This window comes from Macaca thibetana, chromosome 4, assembly GCF_024542745.1.
Source record: "Macaca thibetana thibetana isolate TM-01 chromosome 4, ASM2454274v1, whole genome shotgun sequence".
In the NCBI taxonomy this organism is placed as follows: Eukaryota; Metazoa; Chordata; class Mammalia; order Primates; family Cercopithecidae; genus Macaca; species Macaca thibetana.
The window spans coordinates 120,577,256-120,597,487 of record NC_065581.1 but is presented as its reverse complement, the minus strand read 5'-3'; the positions used below and the strand labels follow the sequence as shown (position 1 = coordinate 120,597,487).

The window sequence follows — 20,232 nt, the reverse complement described above, 5'->3', positions numbered from 1 at the left end:
ATTATTTAGAGATATGTTCAATCAATACCTAGTTTACTGAGTGTTTTTTAGCATTAAGGGGTGTTGAATTTTATTGAAGGCCTTTTCTGCATCTATTGAGATAATCATGTGGTTTGTGTCATTGGTTCTGCTTATGTGATGGATTACATTTATTGATTTGCATGTGGATTACGTTTATTGATTTGCATTGAACTAGCCTTGCATACCAGAGATGAAGCCGAATTGATCGTGGTGGATATGCTTTTTGATATGCTGCTGGATTTGGTTTGCCAGTACGTTATTGAGGATTATTGCATTGATGTTCATCAGGGATACTGGCCTGAAATTTTCTGTTTTTCTGTGTTGTCTCTGCCAGGTTTTGGTATCAAGATGATGCTGGCCTCATAAAATGAGTCAGGGAGGAGTCCCTCTTTTTCTATTGTTTGGAATAGTTTCAGAAGGAATGGTACCAGCTCCTCTTAGTACCTCTGGTAGAATTCAGATGTGAATCCATCTGATCCTGGGCTTTTGTTGGTTGGTAGGCTATTAGTTACTGCCTCAATTTCAGAACTTGTTGTTCGTCTATTCAAGGATTCAAATTCTTCCTGGTTTACTCTTGTGAGGCTGTATGTGTCCAGGAATTTATCCATTTCTTCTACATTTTCTAGTTCATTTCTATAGAGGTGCTTATAGAATTCTGTGATGGTAGTTTTTATTTCTGTGGGATCATAAGTGATATCCCCTTTATCTTTTTTTGTGTGTGTGTCTATTTGATTCTTCTCTCTTTTCTTTTTTATTAGTTTGGCTAATGGCTTATCTATTTTGTTAATCTTTTCAAAAAACCAGCTCCTGGGTTCATTGATTTTTTTTGAAGGGTTTTTTTGTGTCTCTATCTCCTTCAGTTCTGCCCTGCTCTTACTTATTTGTCTTCTGCTAGCTTTTGAATTTGTTTGCTCTTGCTTCTCTACTTCTTTTAATTGTGATATTAGGGTGTTGATTTTAGATCTTTCTAGCTTTCTCCTGTGGGCAGTTAGTGCTATAAATTTCCCTCTAAACACTGCTTTAGCTGTGTCCCAGAGATTCTGTTATGTTGTGTCTTTGTTCCCATTGGTTTCAAGGAACTTATTTATTTTTGCCTTAATCTTGTTATTTACCCAGAAGTTATTCAGGAGCAGGTTGTGCAGTTTCCATGCAGTTGTGCAGTTTTGAATGAGTTTCTTAATCCTGAGTTCTAATTTGATTGTGCTGTGGTCTGAGAGACTGTTTGTGATGATTTCTGTTCTTTTGCATTTGCTGAGGAGTGTTTTACTTCCAATTATGTGGTCAATTTTAGGATAAGTGTGATGTGGTTCTGAGAAGAATGTATATTCTGTTGATTTGGGGTGGAGAGTTCTGTAGATGTCTATTAGGTCCACTTGGTCCAGAGCTGAGTTCAAATCCTGAATATCCTTTTTAATTTCCTGTCTCACTGATCTATCTAATAGTGACAGTTGAGTGTTAAAGTCTCCCCCTATTATTGTGTGGAAGTCTAAGTCTCTTTGTAGGTCTCTAAGAACTTGCTTTATGAATCTGGGTGCTCCTGTATTGGGTGCATATATATTTAGGATGGCTCTTCTTGTTGCACTGATCCCTTTACCATTATGTACTGCCCTTCTTTGTCTTTTTTGATCTTTGTTGGTTTAAAGTCTGTTTTATTAGAGACTAGGATTGCAAGCCCTGCATTTTTTTTTTTGCTTTCCATTTGTTTGGTAAATATTCCTCCATCCCTTTATTTTGAGCCTATGTGTATCTTTGCACAAGAGATGGGTCTCCTGAATACAGCACACTGATGGGTCTTGGCTCTTTACCAGTTTGCCCCTCTGTGTCTTTTAATTGGGGCATTTAGCCCATTTACATTTAAGGTTAATATTGTTATGTATGAATTTGATCCTGTCATTATGATGTTAGCTGGTTATTTTGCCCATTAGTTGATGCAGTTTCTTCATAGTGTCCATGGTCTTTACATTTTGGTATGTTTTTGCAGTGGCTGGTACATGTTTTTCATTTCCGTATTTAGCGCTTCCTTCAGGAGTTCTTATGAGGCAGGCCTGGTGGTGACAAAATATTTCAGCATTTGCTTGTCTGTAAAGGATTTTATTTCTCCTTTGCTTATGAAGCTTAGTTCAGCTGGATATGAAATTCTGGGTTGAAAATTCTTTTCTTTAAGAATGTTGAATGTTGGCCCCCATTCTCTTCTGGCTTGTAGGTTTTCTGCAAAGACATCTGCTGCGATTTTGATGGGCTTCTCTTTGTGAGTAACCTGACCTTTCTCTCTGGCTGCCCTTAACATTTTTTCCTTCATTTCAACTTTGGTAAGTCTGATGATTGTGTATCTTGGAGTTGTTCCTCTCAAGGAGTATCTTTGTGGTGTTCTCTGTATTTCCTGAAGTTGATTGTTGGCCTATCTTGCTAGGTTGGGGAAGTTCTCCTGGATAATATCTTGAAGTGTGTTTTCCAACTTGGTTCCATTCTCCTTGTCACTTTTGGGTACACCAATCAAATGTAGGTTTGGTCTTTTCACATAGTCTCATATTTTTTGGAGGCTTCGTTTGTTCATTTTCATTCTTTTTTCTCTAATCTTATCTTCACACTTCATTTTATTAAGTTGATCTTCAATCTCTGATGTCCTTTCTTCCCACTTGATTGATTCAGCTATTGATACTTGTGTATGCTTCACAAAGTTCTCATGCTGTGTTTTTCAGCTTCATCAGGTCATTTATATTCTTCTCTAAATTGGTTATTCTAGTTAACAGTTTCTGTAACCTTTTATAAAGGTTCTTAACTTTTTTGCATTGGGTTAGAACATGCTCCTTTAGCTTGGAGGAGTTTGTTATTACCTACTTTCTGAAGCCTACTTCTGTCAATTCATCAAACTCATTCTCCATCCAGTTTTGTTCCCTTGCTGGCAAGAAGTTCTGATTCTTTGCAGAAGGAGCGGCATCCTGGTTTTTGGAATTTTCAGCATTTTTGAGCTGGTTTTTCCTCATCTTTGTGGATTTATCTACCTTTGATCTTTGATGTTGGTGACCTTTGAATGGGGTTTTTGCATGGCCATTCTTTTTGTTGATGCTGATGTTGTTGATTTCTGTTTGTTAGTTTTCCTTCTAACAGTCAGGTCCCTCCATTGCAGGTCTGCTGAACTTTGCTGGAGGTCCACTCCAGACCCTGTTTTCCTGGGTATCAGCAGTGGAAGCTGCAGAACAGCAAAGATTGCTCCCTGCTCCTTCATCTGGAAGCTTCATTCCAGAGGAGTACTGGCCAGATACCAGCTGGAGCTCTCCTGTATTAGGTGTCTGTCGACCCCTGCTGGGCAGTATCTCCCAGTCAGGAGGCACGGGAGTCAGGGACCCACCTGAGGAGGCAGTCTGTCCCTTAGCAGAGCTCAAGTGCTATGCTGGGAGATCTTCTGCTCTCTTCAGAGCCAGCAGGCAGGAACATTTAAGTCTGCTGAAGCTGTGCCCACAGCTGCCCTTTCCCCCAGGTGCTCTGTCCCAGGGAAATGGGAATTTTATCTATAAGCCCTGGCTGGTGCTGCTGCCCTTCTTTCAGAGATGCCCTGCCCAGAGAGTAGGAATCTAGGGAGACAGTCTGGCTACAGCAGCTTTTCTGAGCTGTGGTGAGTTCTGCCCAGTTTGAACTTTCTGGAGGCTTTGTTTACACTGTGAGGGGAAGACTGCCTACTCAAGCCTCAGTAATGGTGGATGTCCCTCTCCCCACCAAGCCCCAGCATTCCAAGTTGACTTCAGACTGCTGTGCTGGCAGCAAGAATTTCCAGCCATTGGATCTTAGCTTGCTGGGCTCCATGGAGGTGGGATCTGCTGAGCTAGACCACTTGGCTCCCTGGCTTCAGTCTCCTTTCCTGGGGCATGAATGGTTCTGTCTTGCTGGTGTTCCAGGCGCCACTGGGGTATGAAAAAAAAACTCCTGCAGCTAGCTCAGTGTCTCCCCAATCAGCCACCCACTTTTGTGCTTGAAACCCAGGGCCCTGGTGGTGTAGACACCTGAGGGAATCTCTGGGTCTGTGGGTTGCAGAGACCTTGGGAAAAGTGTAATATCTTGGCTGGATAGCACCGTCCCTCACAGCACAGTCCCTCATGGCTTCCCTTGGACAGGGGAGGGAGTTCTCCAACCCCTTGTGCTTCCCTGATGAAGTGACACCTTCCATGGGCTGAACCCACTGTCTAACCAGTTCCAGTGAGATGAACCAAGTACCTCAGTTGGAAATGCAGAAATCACCTGCGTTCTGTGGTGGTCTTGCTGGGGGCTGCAGACTGGAGCTGTTCCTATTTGGCTATCTTGCCAGCTACTTCCTCTACTAGCTCTTTCATAGTTTCATCTTTTTATCTTTAATGCATTAGTCTTTCTGGAATTTAGGGAATTTATGGTATATTTCATGAGGTAAGGCTCTAACCTTCTTTCCAAAAGGATAACCAATTATCTCAGCACTATTGGTTGCATAATTAACCTTGTCCCCACGGATTTGACATGCTAAGTTCATATATTCTTATTTTCCTGTTGCCTTTCATTGTTTTCTACTCCACTGATCTGACCCTGTGAAATGTACCAGTGTTTAGAGTGTTTAGCCATGTTTTATAGTAAATTTTAACTGCAGTTAATGGATTCTCTCTCTTTATGCTTCATTTTTGGTAGGTATCTTATATGAACTTTAGAATTTTTATTGTTAAATTCTTAAATTCTACTGGAAATTTTGATTTGAATTGCCTTAAATTCATACACTTGTTTAGTGCAGAATTGCTATGTTTGTTATATTAATTCTATTTGGTAACATACATATCTCATTTTTCTCCCAAATTCTTTCACATTCCTACATAATGTTTTGATTTTTTCTTTACAAATATTATTCATGTATGCACAGTTTATTCCTTCATATCTATTTTTATTGCTATGTAAAAATATACTTTTCCTTTTTTTACAGAGTGCTTATTGTTGGTACATAGGTGATACTGATTTTATATACTTAATTTTTAAACATCCATGGTCCTGTACTTATAAATTCAATTCGTTTTCAGCTGATTCTCATAGCTTTTTTAGGTAAAGACTGAAAGCAATGAAAAATTTGTTTCTTTTGGAATAATATGCTTTTAAGTTTCCATTTAATCTTATTTCAGAATTGAAATAATGATGATATATACAAGACATAAATTCACAGCACGTTCTCTTCATTAGAGTTAATCAAATGAAAAATCCGTATGTATTAATAACATAACCACCATCTTTTTATCATTGTCTTTTCAGATTTAAGGAACATGCAGATTTCACAGCATTTTGATGTATTTGCACTTAAAGATTATGTAAAATTATTTTCAATGCAAAACTTAAATAATATTTTCATTTCTGAATGAAATGGAAATAACTTCTTCCATAACTTAAATATCACTATTTTCAATGTAATCTTTTTTACTATAAAAAAGGATGTGTACTATTTAGATGTAATTACTTGTAGTTCATTTTTTTATAGTTCTTAAACGCTATTCTAGTCAATCAGTATATACCCACTGAAGAAATGAAAGGTTCTTATTAATAATTGCTGAGCGCATGGATATTGGGTATCCTTTATTCCCCCACCCCCTCCACTAGAGAAGAACTTTGGAAAGTAGTATTTTAGTTCCTTCATAAATATACCAGTAATTGACATGGCCAAGTGAATGTTTAAACCTGAACTCACTTGTGATTTTGTAATTGGTATGCTTTCCAAGGTGTGATTTAATGTATAAATATAAACTTGAGTTCCTTAAAATTATTGGTTTAAATGTTGATTTAAAAAATGATCATTAATAGTAGCAGTAGGGTAGATACATGCATATGCTTTTTGACTGAAAGAGCTTCGTAGTTTTAATTGTGGAACTCATGCTCTCTCTACAATTCTGTGACTATACACTTTGCCTGGTAAAACTTATGAATGTGCCAATCACTTTATCATCATACTATCCAGAGTATTATCTTTGCACTTATGGCAGTTGTAAGACCAAAACTTAGACTTGCTGTTCTCTTGTGAATTACTTATATGAAATGTTTTTTTGTAATGTTTATTTGAGATATTATATGTGAAATCAGCCAGCTATAAAATATTACCCTTGTAAGTACCTATAGTACACATCAATAGTTTCCTTTGGTAATCTAGGAGATAAATTCATTGTGAATTTTTTTAAGTTGTGAGTTCTAGGATCCTTCTGCTTTGCCAGCTTGTAGTTACTGAAAATGAAATTGCGCCTTTACATTTAGAGAGATGATGAAGGTAATTGGCATTCATATGTAATAAATGGATTTATATTTAAATAAATGAAATAATTGCTTTCCCACAGCTGAGTGTATTAACACTCATTGGTATTTGCTGAATTACACATTTTGTTTTTCATTTGGAACTTAAAAATTCTCACTATGTTAATAAGTTTAGGAATTTTGTAAACTTTGTCATTGTAAATTAGGGAGTCATGGACTACTTTGTATATGTGGCGGAAAAGTTTTTAATAATTTAAGGTTGTATACACTTTTATAATATTCTGAAGGATCAAGTATTTGATTTTTTTTTTATTTTCTAGAATGTTCTGAAGGATCTGGAAAAAAGAAAAGTTGATTTAAATGCCATCACAGAGAGTAGTGCTGCCCTGCAAAACTTGATTGAGGGCAGCGAGCCTATTTTAGAAGAGAAGCTCTGCATCCTTAACGCTGGGTGGAGCCGAGTTCGTACCTGGACTGAAGATTGGTGCAATACCTTGATGGTATGTCTCAGGAAAAAATTAATGATGAAATCTCCTCCTCTCTTCTAGTTATTTTTTAAATGAGTACAACTTTGATTAAATTTCAAGTCCTATTTACTGTGTGTCACAGTAATATTTTGCTTGTGAATTAATTTCATTAGACTAGGTTTTGTTTTTTCTTTGAAAAGGTAATAACGAAATAATTTACAATGTTTCTAAAATATTCATGATCTACATGGAGTGAGGTATTTTCATATTTTAGTAAATGCACCTTATTTGTTTCATTTTAATGATTTCATATTGTATTTAATTTTCATACTATCAGAAGCTATTTTTATATATAATCTTTATAGTGTTTGAATAATGGCATACTGGTTAAGAGCACAGGCTCTAGCATCTGATGGCCTATGTAAAATTTTTCACTACTAGCTCAGTAACATTGGTCAAGTTACTCAAACATTCTCTAAACCTCAATTGTTTAATTTGTAAAATGGACATTATTATGTCTGTCTCAGACAGTTTTGCAATGATTAATTATGAGCCTTAAACATGTAGTGCTCTTAAATAACCAATTAAATAACCAAAACAACCAATTTTAGATTTTGCTATATTTATAATTATTAAATATTGTATATGTGTTAGTCTTTGGTTATGCCACTACTCTGTAAATTATCTCATGGAAATAGTTATCATTTAATTTTTATAGTGGTTTTACGTTCCTATGATACTAACTGTGAATATATGGCCACCCCACCCTCCCCTGCTGAGGAAGGCATTGTCATTTATATATAAATTTTTTAATTCTGAAATTCTAATAAAATATATATAATTAAAAATATATATTTTTTAAATTCTGAAATACCTGAGATAGGACTTTTATCAAATTTATAGAATTACTAGGTAATGGATAGAGACAACAAGCATACATTATTGTGTGTTTGAATATTTATTTAAATTCATCAAGATGTGTAGGGCAGTGAAGAGCATGGACTTTGCTCTTGATCTCTAACAGATTTATATCCACAGTCCATGACTTATTAGCTGTTTAACCTTAGCTAAGTTACTTAATGTTACTAAGCTGAAATTTCCATATATAGAGAATGAGAACAAAAGTATATACCTAACAGAGAATATAATAGTGAATATGAGATTCTTGGCTCATAGAATATGCTCATTAAATATTTTATATATTAATTTTTAATTACTAGCTTTATTTCACATTCTCATGGCCCTGATTTCTGTATTCTTCTGTCTATACCTTTCAAACTCTCCATTCAAGCAGTATCTTTCTAACCCTGTTAGAACATTTGATTTACCTGCTTGAAAGGGGTAAACAAGTCTGGTGCTCATCAGTTCTTCCTACTTAGGATCCAGATCACTGTTGATATTTTCTCATATCATTTATTAGTTCACATTTTCTTTTTTTTAATGTTTATTTTAAATTCAGGGGCACAAGTGCAAGTTTGTTTTCTTTTATTTTTATGTCTCTTATTTGTTCACTTTTTTTTTTTTTTTTTTTTGAGGCTGACTGTCACTCTGTCACCCATGCTGGAGTGCAGTGGTATGATCACAGGTCACTGCAACCTCGACCTCCCCAGGCTCAGGTGATCCTTCCACCTCAGCCTTGCGAGTAGGTGGGACTACAGGCATGCGCCACCACACCTGGCTAATTTTTTTATTTGTTTTTAGAGATGGGGTTTCACCATGTTGTCCAGGCTGGTCTTGAATTCCTGAGGTCAAGTGATCCTCCCATCGGGCCCTCCCAAAGTACTGGATTACAGGCGTGAGCCACCATACCCAGCCTACATTTTCTTTTTTCAACTATTTTTCATATTATAGATTAATAATTTCTTTCTTTGTAAAAACTTTTACTGTCTAAGCATTTTCCAGTTTCTTTTATCCCACAACATATAATTGCTAAATGTTAATTTTATCATAAGCCTCCTTACCCTTTTCGGTCACACTCTAACTTCTTGCCTTAGATTAACTGCTTTTCCCAGTCATAATCTGCTTAACTGTTGCTTCTGTTTTCAAATCTGTTCTGTCAAGCACGTTTCATGTCCTGCTTCAGGACATCTTGCTGTGGTCTATGCCAGATGTAATATTAAGGGCTGGTGATATAGAGGTAAGGAGACAAAGGCACTGTCCTTTAAGCAGAGCATACAGCATCTTTTTTTCAATTCATATTTTCATCATTTAAAAAAATTATTCAGTAAGTGAGTGTTTAAGAAATATGGGCCAGGTGCGGGTGCACACCTGTCATCCCAGCACTTTGGGAGGCTGAGGTGGGTGGATCACAAGGTCAAGAGATCAAGACTATCTTGGCCAACATAGTGAAACTCTGTCTCTACTAAAAATACAAAAATTAGCAGGGGGTGGTGGTGCACACCTGCAGTCCCAGCTACTCAGGAGGCTGAGGCAGGAGAATCGCTTGAACCCGGGAGGCGGAGATTGCAATGAGTCGAGATTGCACAGATTGCACCACTGTACTGCAGCCTGGCAACAGAGCAAGATTCCATCTTAAAAAAAAAAAAAAAAAAAAAAAAAAAAAAAAAAAAAAAAAAAAAGATTGAGGAGGGCAAATCAGATCAGTTGTAATATAAGAATGAGGAATAAGAGATGAACTTGCATTGAAATTGAAAAAAAAACTTTCAACTTTTATTCTACTTCAACTTTTTATTGTGCTGAGGTCTAAATCAGATAAATTTAAGAAGTGTTAAGCAGCATAGATGTGCATTTTTAGGAATGAGATTTATTCACTGAAGAAGAGCTCTGCAGGAAGGTGAAAGCTTTTCTTTAAATTCATGATACAGTTTGCTCTTTGAAGGTCTTTTAAATCTCTTTTAAGATTATCATCTTAAATATTTCATGTGGTTATGTAAGCATTTTATTAATTCCTTTGTAGAACCATCAGAACCAGCTAGAAATATTTGATGGAAATGTGGCCCACATAAGTACCTGGCTGTATCAAGCTGAAGCTCTATTGGATGAAATTGAAAAGAAACCAGCAAGTAAACGGGAAGAAATTGTGAAGGTGGCAAACATAGAGACATCAGTAACACTTTTGGGGTGGAATGTTTTGTTGTCATGTTTTCTCTTGTGGAATGCTCTAAGTTACTTATGCTCTTATTCCTCCCAAGCATTAGATTCATTAACATTTATTTTGATGGGAGAAACTGAGACAATAAGAGACAAACTCAGTAAGAGACAAACTTGAATTGAAATCGAAAGACTAGTAAGAGACTTCAGCACAATCAACAAGAGTAAAAGCTATGCACATAAGATGCCAATGAGTCTTGCTTACTTCTGCATTCTCCACTGAGTGCTGCTTACTTCTGTATTCTCCAGTGACCCTTACTTACTTTTGTATTCTCCAATGAGTCTGTCTTACTTCTGTACTCTCCAATATGTCTTACATACTTCTATATTCTCCAGCGAGTCTTACCTCTGTATTATCCAATGAGAGTTGCTTACCTCTGTGTTCTCCAATGAGCCCTATGTGAACAGCTCTTGCCTGGTTGATTATGCTGAAATCTCTTACTGGGGATTCCAGATATTTATTTAAACTACCTTTCATTCTGTAAAAGCATCACACTCATGTTTGGGTTTGATTTTTCCCATGAGATAATTTTGTGTTTTCTTATAATTAGCGTTTAGTATCTGAGCTGGATGATGCTAACCTCCAGGTTGAAAATGTCCGCGATCAAGCCCTTATTTTGATGAATGCCCGTGGAAGCTCAAGCAGGGAGCTTGTAGAACCAAAGTTAGCTGAGCTGAATAGGAACTTTGAAAAGGTGTCCCAACATATCAAAAGTGCCAAAGTGAGTAATGTTTTTGGGGTAAACCATTTTTCCTATGGGTATGTATCTAAATGATAGTCATACAGTATATACATAAACAATTTTTATTTTATTATTTTAATTTTATTGTTTTCTCGCTCTGTCATCCAGGCTGGAGTGCAGTGGCATGATCTCACTGTAACCCCCGCCTTCTAGGCACAAGCTATTCTCCTGCCTCAGCCTCCCACGTAGCTGGGATTACAGGCGCCTGCCACCACGCCCAGCTAATTTTTGTATTTTTTTTTTAGGAGAGATGGGGTTTCACCAACTTGGCCAGGCTGGTCTCGAGCTGCTGACCTCAAGTGATCTAGCTGCCTTGGCCTCCCAAAATGCTGGGATTACAGGCGTGAGTCACTGCACCCGGCCAACAATTTTTAAATTAAAATATTTTCGATCACTTTTTCTTTGAATGGAATTTGTCCTTATTTTTTTGTGATTGTGCATATGAAGGAGAGAAAACAAGCAATTAGTATTGAAGAAAATAACCTATTTGAGAAAAGGTTTCAAAGACTCAATCAAAGGTTTGAATTGGTTATGAAATGATTAAACTAATTCCCAAGCTAGGGATAAATATTTAAACCCTTTATTTTATGGTCATACTCTATATTAATGTTCACACTGCACACACCACAGAACTTATTTTTTGTGTTTTACATGATGACAAATCTAAAAGTTAGATAATTTCACAATTTAAACCTAAGGTAGGAAAGTACTACCTGATTTTATAAATTTAAAAAAGAGCTTTATACATTTAATTAAGAGGGTAATAAATAGGAGCTTTATGAGAGAGTGCTAGTTTTCCCACACTTAGCCAACCTCAGAAGGTATTTATCTGCATTTACTTTTATTAAAAATGTTTTATTGAGTTTTAGTTAAATATAAAATTTTTCTATGTAGATATCTGAAAAGACGACATTGAGAAATATGCACTTCTTTGACGTTTGTGTATGAAAATTCAAGGGGAATTCTACTGAGGAAACTTAACTGGGAGACATTCTGTGAGGTGACCCTGCCCTAGGGGGCTGGGTGGCTGTTCTTCCTTTCTGAAGCCATGGTAAAGATGGTTTCTGGATCATGGCCATAGTTTCCTACTATGCTCGCATGTGGTCTCCAGATCCACGCCACAACACTTTGGGCAGCCACAATGAATTGCAACACTACATCACATCCCTGGCTAGAGTTTGAAGAAAACGGGTAATTCAGAAAAGTCTAAACTGGTAAAATCGTTGCCATATAAATGAATGAAACCAATGTTATCTGAGTTGAATAGGAAAGTCAATTAAAAAAAATGCTAGTTTCTCTCTTGACACACCATCTCTCTGATCAGTGATGGAAAGTCAAATTAAAAATCTATTTTCAGAGAATTCTTTTCCTTCTACAGTTGCTAATTGCTCAGGAACCATTATCATACCGATGTTTGGTCACCACTGAAACATTTGAAACTGGTGTGCCTTTCTCTGACTTGGAAAAATTAGAAAATGACATAGAAAATATGTTAAAAGTTGTGGAAAAACACTTGGAATCCAGTGATGAAGATGAAAAGGTTGGTTCAAGGAGATTTCAAAACCGTGGTGTTCTCATTTTTCTTCTCTATTAATTTTATTTTTACATCAATGATGTTTACCCATATAATCTGTCAAACATGATGAAACAGATTCAAATGTGATTTTTTGATGTGTGTTGATGTAAGAGTCACATGATTCATGTACTTAAAAAGAAAATAGACACACTTTCTGAACTAAACATAATTCTCAGTATTATCTAATGTTTGCTAAACTCTCTTTGAGATATTTTATCTTCAAATATAAAATATCTTTAAACAATATAAATTTTTTGATCGTTCAGGTTAACAATCTTGACTTACACTATATGAAGTAGGTTGGTTTTCCTCCTTAGGAGCTGCTAGGAAGTGACCTTAAGCACTTTTCTTTTGAGTCATTTTTTTTTTTTTCCTTTTAAACATTTAGATGGATGAGGAGAGAGCCCAGATTGAGGAAGTTCTACAAAGAGGAGAAGAAATGTTACATCAACCTATGGAAGATAATAAAAAAGAAAAGATCCGTTTGCAGTTATTACTTTTGCATACAAGATACAACAAAATTAAGGTATTATGACTGGAGAGTCTCTGTTGCATTTAAATACCTTACTTAACTCTTGCCATTCAGATGTGTGATGCTGCATCACAGATGCTTTAAAACACACCAGCTGGAATATCATCTCCTCCTCTAGTGTGTGTTACTAGACGTGTTCATATTTTTGGATGGTGCAGAACTCAAAATAGAAATGTAAAACGTTATTATTGGCCATCTCTTTTGGATTTCTGATTGTGTATCAAACCTAAAAGAGATCTATCTATTTCAGAAGTGGCTTCCTCCAGTTCCTTCTTTTATTTGTGAAGGTCTTGGCTATGGCAAAAAAAAGTTTCTAGTTTAAAAATAACTAAATTTGTGAAACTGATGTAATCTGATTTATATTCTAGTAAAGATTCACTACCAGCTCCATTTTTATTTCTTTATATTTTCTTTTTTTAAAAGATGGGGTCTCACTATGTTGCCCGGACTGATCTTGAACTCCTAGGCTCAAGTGATCTTCCTGTGTCAGCCTCCCCAGTTGCTGGGACTACAGGTGTGGGCCACCATACCCAGCTCCAGCTCTTTTTAAAATGGCAATCTTTCTATCTGCATTTAAAGTGTGCTCTTGTTCCCTGGGGTCTGTTCTTTGGTAGTTCCTTCTTGAATGATTTTTGTTTGATGACTTTGGAAATTAAGTAGATCAATGATGGTACTGTAATTTTACTGTACCTTTTCTATGTTTAGATATGTTTAGATACATAAATACTTCCAATTGTGTTTCAAAAATTGCCTCTAGTATTCAGTACAATAACGTGCTGTAAAGTTTTAGACTAGGAACAATTGACTATACCACATAGCATAGGTGTGCAGGAGGCTGCACCATCTAGGTTTGTGTAAGCGCACTCTATGATGTTTGCATGAAAATGAAATGACCTAAAGATACATTTCTCAGAACATGTCCTTGCTGTTACTAAGCAATGCATGACTATACTTTAAAAACTAGCCATTCTCTCAAGGCTGAAGCCTCAACATCCTTGTTAACTGTTTCTTGTTCCTCACATACTTTCTCACATCACACTGAGTAGGCATTAAAACCGTTGGGTCTGCTTGAAGCAACATACAGGTTTGAACCTCAAGTTAGATATTACTCTACCAGCTGCTTGTTTTATGATCATGAGAAAGTGACTTAGCTTATTTTACTTCACTATCCTTTCCATAATTTAGACTTATGATTTTCTCCCATGATATTATATCCCATGGACATATTCTTATGTCTGTTTTTTTTCTCACTCTAGCACGTCCTTTGTATCTTCCTCAGAGTTATTCTCCCCCAAGTCATGGCTGATCATGTCATTCCTTCATCTAAGAAACTGTTTAGGAAAATATTGCAAAATACAGAAAAAGCTTTAAATGCAAGATTCGTCAATGTAACAACATACAAAGTCTTCAGTCTAACCCCTGGCTCCTTATGTCTTTGATTTCCTGTCACTTGCCATGTAGGACAGCTACGCTGGTTTTCTTTACATTTTCCTAAACACATCATATGCACATCTGGGAACTTACTAATTTTATTCCCATTCCCTAGAGTGAGTTTTGTCTTTTTAGGTTAGCTGAAAAATGCATTATCTTTTAAGACTCAGCTCCATTTTTATTTCTAACTTCTGTCAGATTATATTATAGTTTTCTGCTTTATTGTGACTTTTTAAAGTATCTTTCTTCCCTAATGCTTCTCCAAGTTCAGGCCATATCTTTTTCATCTTTGGGTCTGAAATCAGAAATTATTACTGGCACAAAATAGAAATAAGTTTTAAGCTTTTAATACATAAATAAATTTGTTAAAAGTACTAATGTATATTATACAAGCTAATTTCATTCTGGCTTTACTAACATTGGTAGGCCAACTATGATACATACTTCAAATCTATAGTTTTCAAACTGATATGATTCTTAACTGTGAACATTAGAATTACTTTGGGGAGCTTTAAAAAAACTACGGTGCCAAAATCTAATTCCTGAACCGGTTAAATCAGAATCTCTCAGGTTGGACCTAGGTGTGGGCATTTACAAAAGCAAAACACAAAACATTTGTAGATTATTGTAATATACAATTCGGATTGAGAAGCACTAGTTTACAGGACTCATTGTCTTATTTGAAATATGTTAAGTGACCTTTTCCAATTTGTTTACTAGAGTATTACTGTTTTTAAATTATGTATGAGCACTTTTTAAAGATATTAACCACTTGCCATAGTTGCTATAACATATTACTTATTGATATTTATCTTCTAACTATTTTACCTTTAAGATGCAACCATTTAAAATTTTTGTTTAGCCACAGGTGACAATGTTTTTCTTTAGTGATTTTTTGGGGGTTCCTGTTTTGGGATCTAAAAAGTTTTTGTCCTCCAGAAAGTTGATGAATATTCAATTCTGTTTAGTTCCAGGTTTTTCCTATGGTTTGGTAAAAACAAAACTTAGAAATTTAATAAAACAGTCACTTAAAAATCTCTTTAATCTGGACTTTGCTATATGATGTGAGCTACATCATGTAACACTGTCTCATGTCAGTACTGACCTCTAGTATATTTGTGTTTCCGTGTCCTAGGAGAATTCTTTAAAAATAAAATTGTCCAGAAGTAACGTCTCGGTCAGATCTTGAGGACATTTTTTTAGTCCTAGGGCATTTTGATTGATCACTCTGTTGGGGGAAAAAAAAATCAATTTCAGGAATACAGAAAGCACATGTTTAAATCTTGAACTGCCTTGCTGCTTCTGTAAGAGTGTGAAGACTCAGAAAAATCTTGGATTGTCTTATAGTCTGAAAAGAAAAAGAGACTGTCTTAATGAATGTGAATTTTTTAAACTTGGAGCTCTATGATACCTACTGACCTCCCTAGTTTATTCTAAAGCTTCAGGTACATGTGGTCTTGCAGAATGACAATCCATTACGTAACTGAAGAAGCAGCACAGGACTTCCAGTCTTGTAGTAGTAGCTGAGGTATAAAAGTGGCTCTCAACATTTACCTATGTGACATGTATTATCTAGTGGTGCTAAATGAGGAAAGTACTACAAAGGTAAATGTCCTACAAGTATAATAAAGTAGTTGGATGTCTGGAGTTTTTTGGTCTTTTGGAAAACAGATGACCTTCCAGCAAAATTTTGGTTAATAGATGGGAAGCCAAGAAGGAAAATGGGTCCCAGTTTTCTCTTTTACTTTTTTGACATGATTACTCAACCTAGAAACACTTTCATTGGGCTATTTTCTTTTCCTTAAAGTTAAGAGGGAGAACAATTGAACCTAGTTTTCTGATCTTCCAAAATAAAAACATTGGCTTATTTGAAATGAAAATCTGAAAGAATTATTTTTGATTTTTTCTTTTCTTAAAAAATACTAGCATCTTTTTATTCGTAGCTGGTTTCTGGGTAGATATGTTATTTATTTCAGCATTCTTTTATATTTGCTTAAAACACAGAATTTGCTTCCTTAGACATATGGGTAAACATCTAGAAATGCTTTCTGACTAAATTGTAAAAATGTGGCATTAGGATAAAATTAATCTTGGTGACAAGTATAATTAGTTCTGTTGTTAAAGTCAAAAAATCTATAGACCTGCTTGTAACTTGGCTATCCAGAACTGCCCATCAATTGATGAAAACAGTTTACAAATTCTAGGAGGCAATAATGCAGTCCTCTAGGTTCAACACCATGTTATCCACTCAATGATTTTAGTCATGAGTCTTGGATTCATTTAGAGATTGCCTTGTAACCATTTTCAAGATCACTAACTAAATTAACATGCATTTGTGATCATTTTAACTATCATCTCAAATTTACAGATGATTATATTTTTTTTAGAAGTTCAACATAGGAGAAGTGAAAGTGTCAAGGAAGGTACCTTAATTCATGAGCAGCTGCACTTTGGCCCTTTGGAAGTGGTAATAGACAGCATTTATTAAATTGTGGCCATCTAGGAGTAGAGGATTTGAACTCCTGAAGGACTGATGGTCCATCCCAGAGAGCACTTTATTGTTTAGAAAGCTCTGAGAAGAGGGCTGGGTGCGGTGACTCATGCCTGTAATTCCAGCACTTTGGGAGGCTAAGGTCAGCTGATCACTTGAGGTTAAGAGTTTGAGACCAGCCTGGCCAACATGGTTAAACCCCATCTCTACTAAAAATATAAAAGTTAGCTGGGTGTGGTGGTGCATGCCTGTAATCCCAGCTACTCAGGAGGCTGAGGCAGGATAATCACTTGAACTTGGAGGTAGAGGTTGCAGTGAGCCCAGATCACACCACTGCACTCCAGCCTGGGAGGCAGAGCAACACTCTGTTCCCACCCCACCAAAAAAATAAAAATGAAAAAGAAAGATCTGAGAAGAGGATCTAGAAAATCTATATTAGGGCAGATGAGTAGTCCATAGAGCCTCAAGTCTGTCTAAATATGGCACTTCGTGATCTAGTTTCTCATGTAGGATATTCCTGCTCTGTAATATTATTCTCAGAGGTTAAGATTACATACTGAATTACCTGGATATTATTTTAATCAAAACCCTTTGTGCATTCCATGTTGTGTTATGGAAACATGTTTAACTTGCTTATATTTTTAGCAGTGAGGTGCAATTTTAAAATTGTGATATTTCTAAAAGAGTGAAATAATAATGGTATCAACATGTTTTATTTCATACGAAACTTTATGATTGGCAGCATATTCTCATTCTTTCAACAACTCAAGAAAGGAATTGTTATGTTTTTTGTTTGCTGAGTTTAGATGACATAGACCTTAAAGCCTGTCAAATTATTAACATACTTATACTGTTTAATAGCATGCTGCAGATGAAAATTAGAATACAGATTGTTAAGGGTTTCTGTTGCAAGGTAGGTTTATAATATAAAACATTAAAACTAAGTTTTAAAAATTTGGTTCATGATATTTCATTCCTTCACACAATAGTCGTATATTTTCTTAATTTGTTATTATTCATTGTTGGGGTATTTTAATCCTTTTTTTTTTTTTTTTTTTCCTGTTTTTGTAGGCATTCCCTATTCAACAGAGGAAAATGGGTCAACTTGCTTCTGGAATTAGATCATCACTTCTTCCTACAGATTATCTGGTTGAAATTAACAAAATTTTACTTTGCATGGATGATGTTGAATTATCGCTTAATATTCCAGAGCTCAACACTGCTATCTACGAAGATTTCTCTTTTCAGGAAGACTCTCTGAAGGTAGACCTCCGGGCATTGTGTTTGAATGGCCACAGTTAATGCAGAAGTAGAGGAAGAAATTTGTTCTCATGCCTACTTAGATGGTCTATATCTTTTACAGTTTTTGCCAGGGGATTAATAATATGTATGACTAGTAAAGCTTTCCTATATTGTCCAAGAAAACATAAAACATTTTGAATTTTTAAAAAGTGGGTATGGATTGTTAAGTGTGCACAGCTATAAATTATTTGCAACATCAGAGCCTTCGTTTAAAATTAAACAGAGACACAGACCACCTTCCTGTCTTGTAAACTAGATTGTCAGTTGATGTTAATTGTCGGCATTTATCAGGCAATCTATAATGGTTTAAAATTGGCCAGTTGTTAAGGTGTGGAATGGCATCTTGATTGTAAGTTAATTAAACTTTTAAATTCTAGCAAGGCATTTTCATGTAACTTGATTGCATTTATATTTAAAGTCACAATAAACTCACTGATAATATGGATTTGATAGTGCATTCCTCTCATTTAAACTAGCATTATTAGATATTTGAAAATATCAGTATTTCCAGCTTCAAATACCTCATTACCTATAGAGAATGTTACTGAAGCTTTTCATGTGTCATGTACAAATGCTACTATTGTGAGGATTTCTTTTCCTGCCATGAGTATATTATGTAGCATATTCCACACACTTTGGCCAAAACAGGGTATTATTTTTTTAAAAAGTTTCCAGTTGTGTGATTAACAATGATTATGTCTCATTATTATTTCAAATGAGTGTTCTACAATATAAATTTCTGGTCATCTGTGATTCCTTTTTTTTGTTACTTTGCTGGATTTTGTTAATCTATGACAATATATTTTTAGAATATCAAAGACCAACTGGACAAACTTGGAGAGCAGATTGCAGTCATTCATGAAAAACAGCCAGATGTCATCCTTGAAGCCTCTGGACCTGAAGCCATTCAGATCAGAGATACGCTTACTCAGCTGAATGCAAAATGGGACAGAATTAATAGAATGTACAGTGATCGGAAAGGGTAGGTGTAAATGAAATTAATGTTTAAGTTAAAAAAATGCCTGCAAGTTCATGGGCCATGAAATGAGTCGTGTGGACATTGAGATTAATGAGAACATGTTTCATATCCTTGTAGGATGCCCTGTTTTTTTTTTTTTTCTTCTGAGAAGGAGTCTTGCTCTGTCACCAGGCTGGTGTGCAATGGAGCGATCTCGGCTCACTGCAACTTCTGCCTCCCAGGTTCAAGAGATTCTCCTGCCTCAGCCTCCCAAGTAGCTGGGATTATAGGCGCACGCCACCACGCCTGGCTAATTTTTGTATTTTTAGTAGCGATGGGGTTTCACCATGTTGGCCTGGCTGGTATCGAACTCCTGACTTCAGGCAGTCTGCCTGCCTCGGCCTCCCAAAGTGCTGGGATTACAGGTGTGAGCCACTGCACCCGGCTGTATGCCCTGTTTAATAAATTGTGATAAGTATAGGTCCTTAAAGGAGAAATGTGATCATATATAGATGACCATTTATAACACAATATCTTAATAATATGGAAGCACTTCAAATTTTTAGTGTCTAAATAGTGTCCATTCTCTTTAAAAAAATTAAATAAATTTTTCATTAATGTTCACTTTCTCAGCACGCTTGATAATTAATATGAGTGAAGAACAGAGGCAGCTACAGATAATTAGAATCCATATATAATACCAAACTCTTTTTAATAATCTTCTGTTTAAATGAATGCTTTTGAGCCTTCTTCTTACTAGATTTTGACCAGGCCTGTTAATAGGTAGAAATGAAAACAGTTGAGATTTTTGCCAGTAGCTGTGGATGTGATGGAAAGACAAATAAATTATGAAATAACCCAATGGAAAGTGCTGTATAAGAGGAAAGGGAGCACAGAATAATACTTTGGGTAATGAGAGACATACGCACAAAACTAGGCATCATGTTCCTTGTCTTTTTTTATTTTAGCCCACATATTTCAATGTGACTAATCCTTGAAAAGATAGCTTTTAGTGGCCTTTGGTATATTCATTGGTTGGATTTTACAAATTTTCCCTTTGTACGTTTGGAGAACATTCTTTTATGTACATCTTTATCCGTACTTAAATTTCTTTAGGTTTGATCATTAGATACAGACAAATTTCTTTAAAAATAATGACATTTTAAACCTCTGTGTTATATCATGAAATTGGTTACTTTACCCCTGCCAACAGTATTTGTAAAAATGCCCTTCATTTTGAGCCCTTACTAACATTAACAGTTTTTTTTATTGTTTAAAAAAATCTTTGCCAATGTAATAGTGATAGATTACACCTCAATTTTATTTTTATTTTTTAATTTTTAGTGCTACTAATTTGTGTACA

General features: G+C 35.7%; 1 protein-coding gene across 8 annotated transcripts in view; it reads left to right on the top strand.

Annotated features, from left to right (window-relative positions):
• UTRN (utrophin) overlaps nucleotides 1-20,232 on the top strand; it is a 576,638-nt gene that overhangs the window by 213,624 nt on the left and 342,782 nt on the right. For all 8 annotated transcript variants that reach the window (XM_050787306.1, XM_050787309.1, XM_050787310.1 and 5 more), the window contains 7 exons: nucleotides 6,579-6,758; nucleotides 9,643-9,771; nucleotides 10,388-10,558; nucleotides 11,958-12,119; nucleotides 12,544-12,681; nucleotides 17,681-17,872; nucleotides 18,721-18,893. In XM_050787306.1, coding sequence (XP_050643263.1) covers nucleotides 6,579-6,758; nucleotides 9,643-9,771; nucleotides 10,388-10,558; nucleotides 11,958-12,119; nucleotides 12,544-12,681; nucleotides 17,681-17,872; nucleotides 18,721-18,893 — 1,145 coding nt within the window. The remainder of the gene's footprint in view (nucleotides 1-6,578; nucleotides 6,759-9,642; nucleotides 9,772-10,387; nucleotides 10,559-11,957; nucleotides 12,120-12,543; nucleotides 12,682-17,680; nucleotides 17,873-18,720; nucleotides 18,894-20,232) is intronic.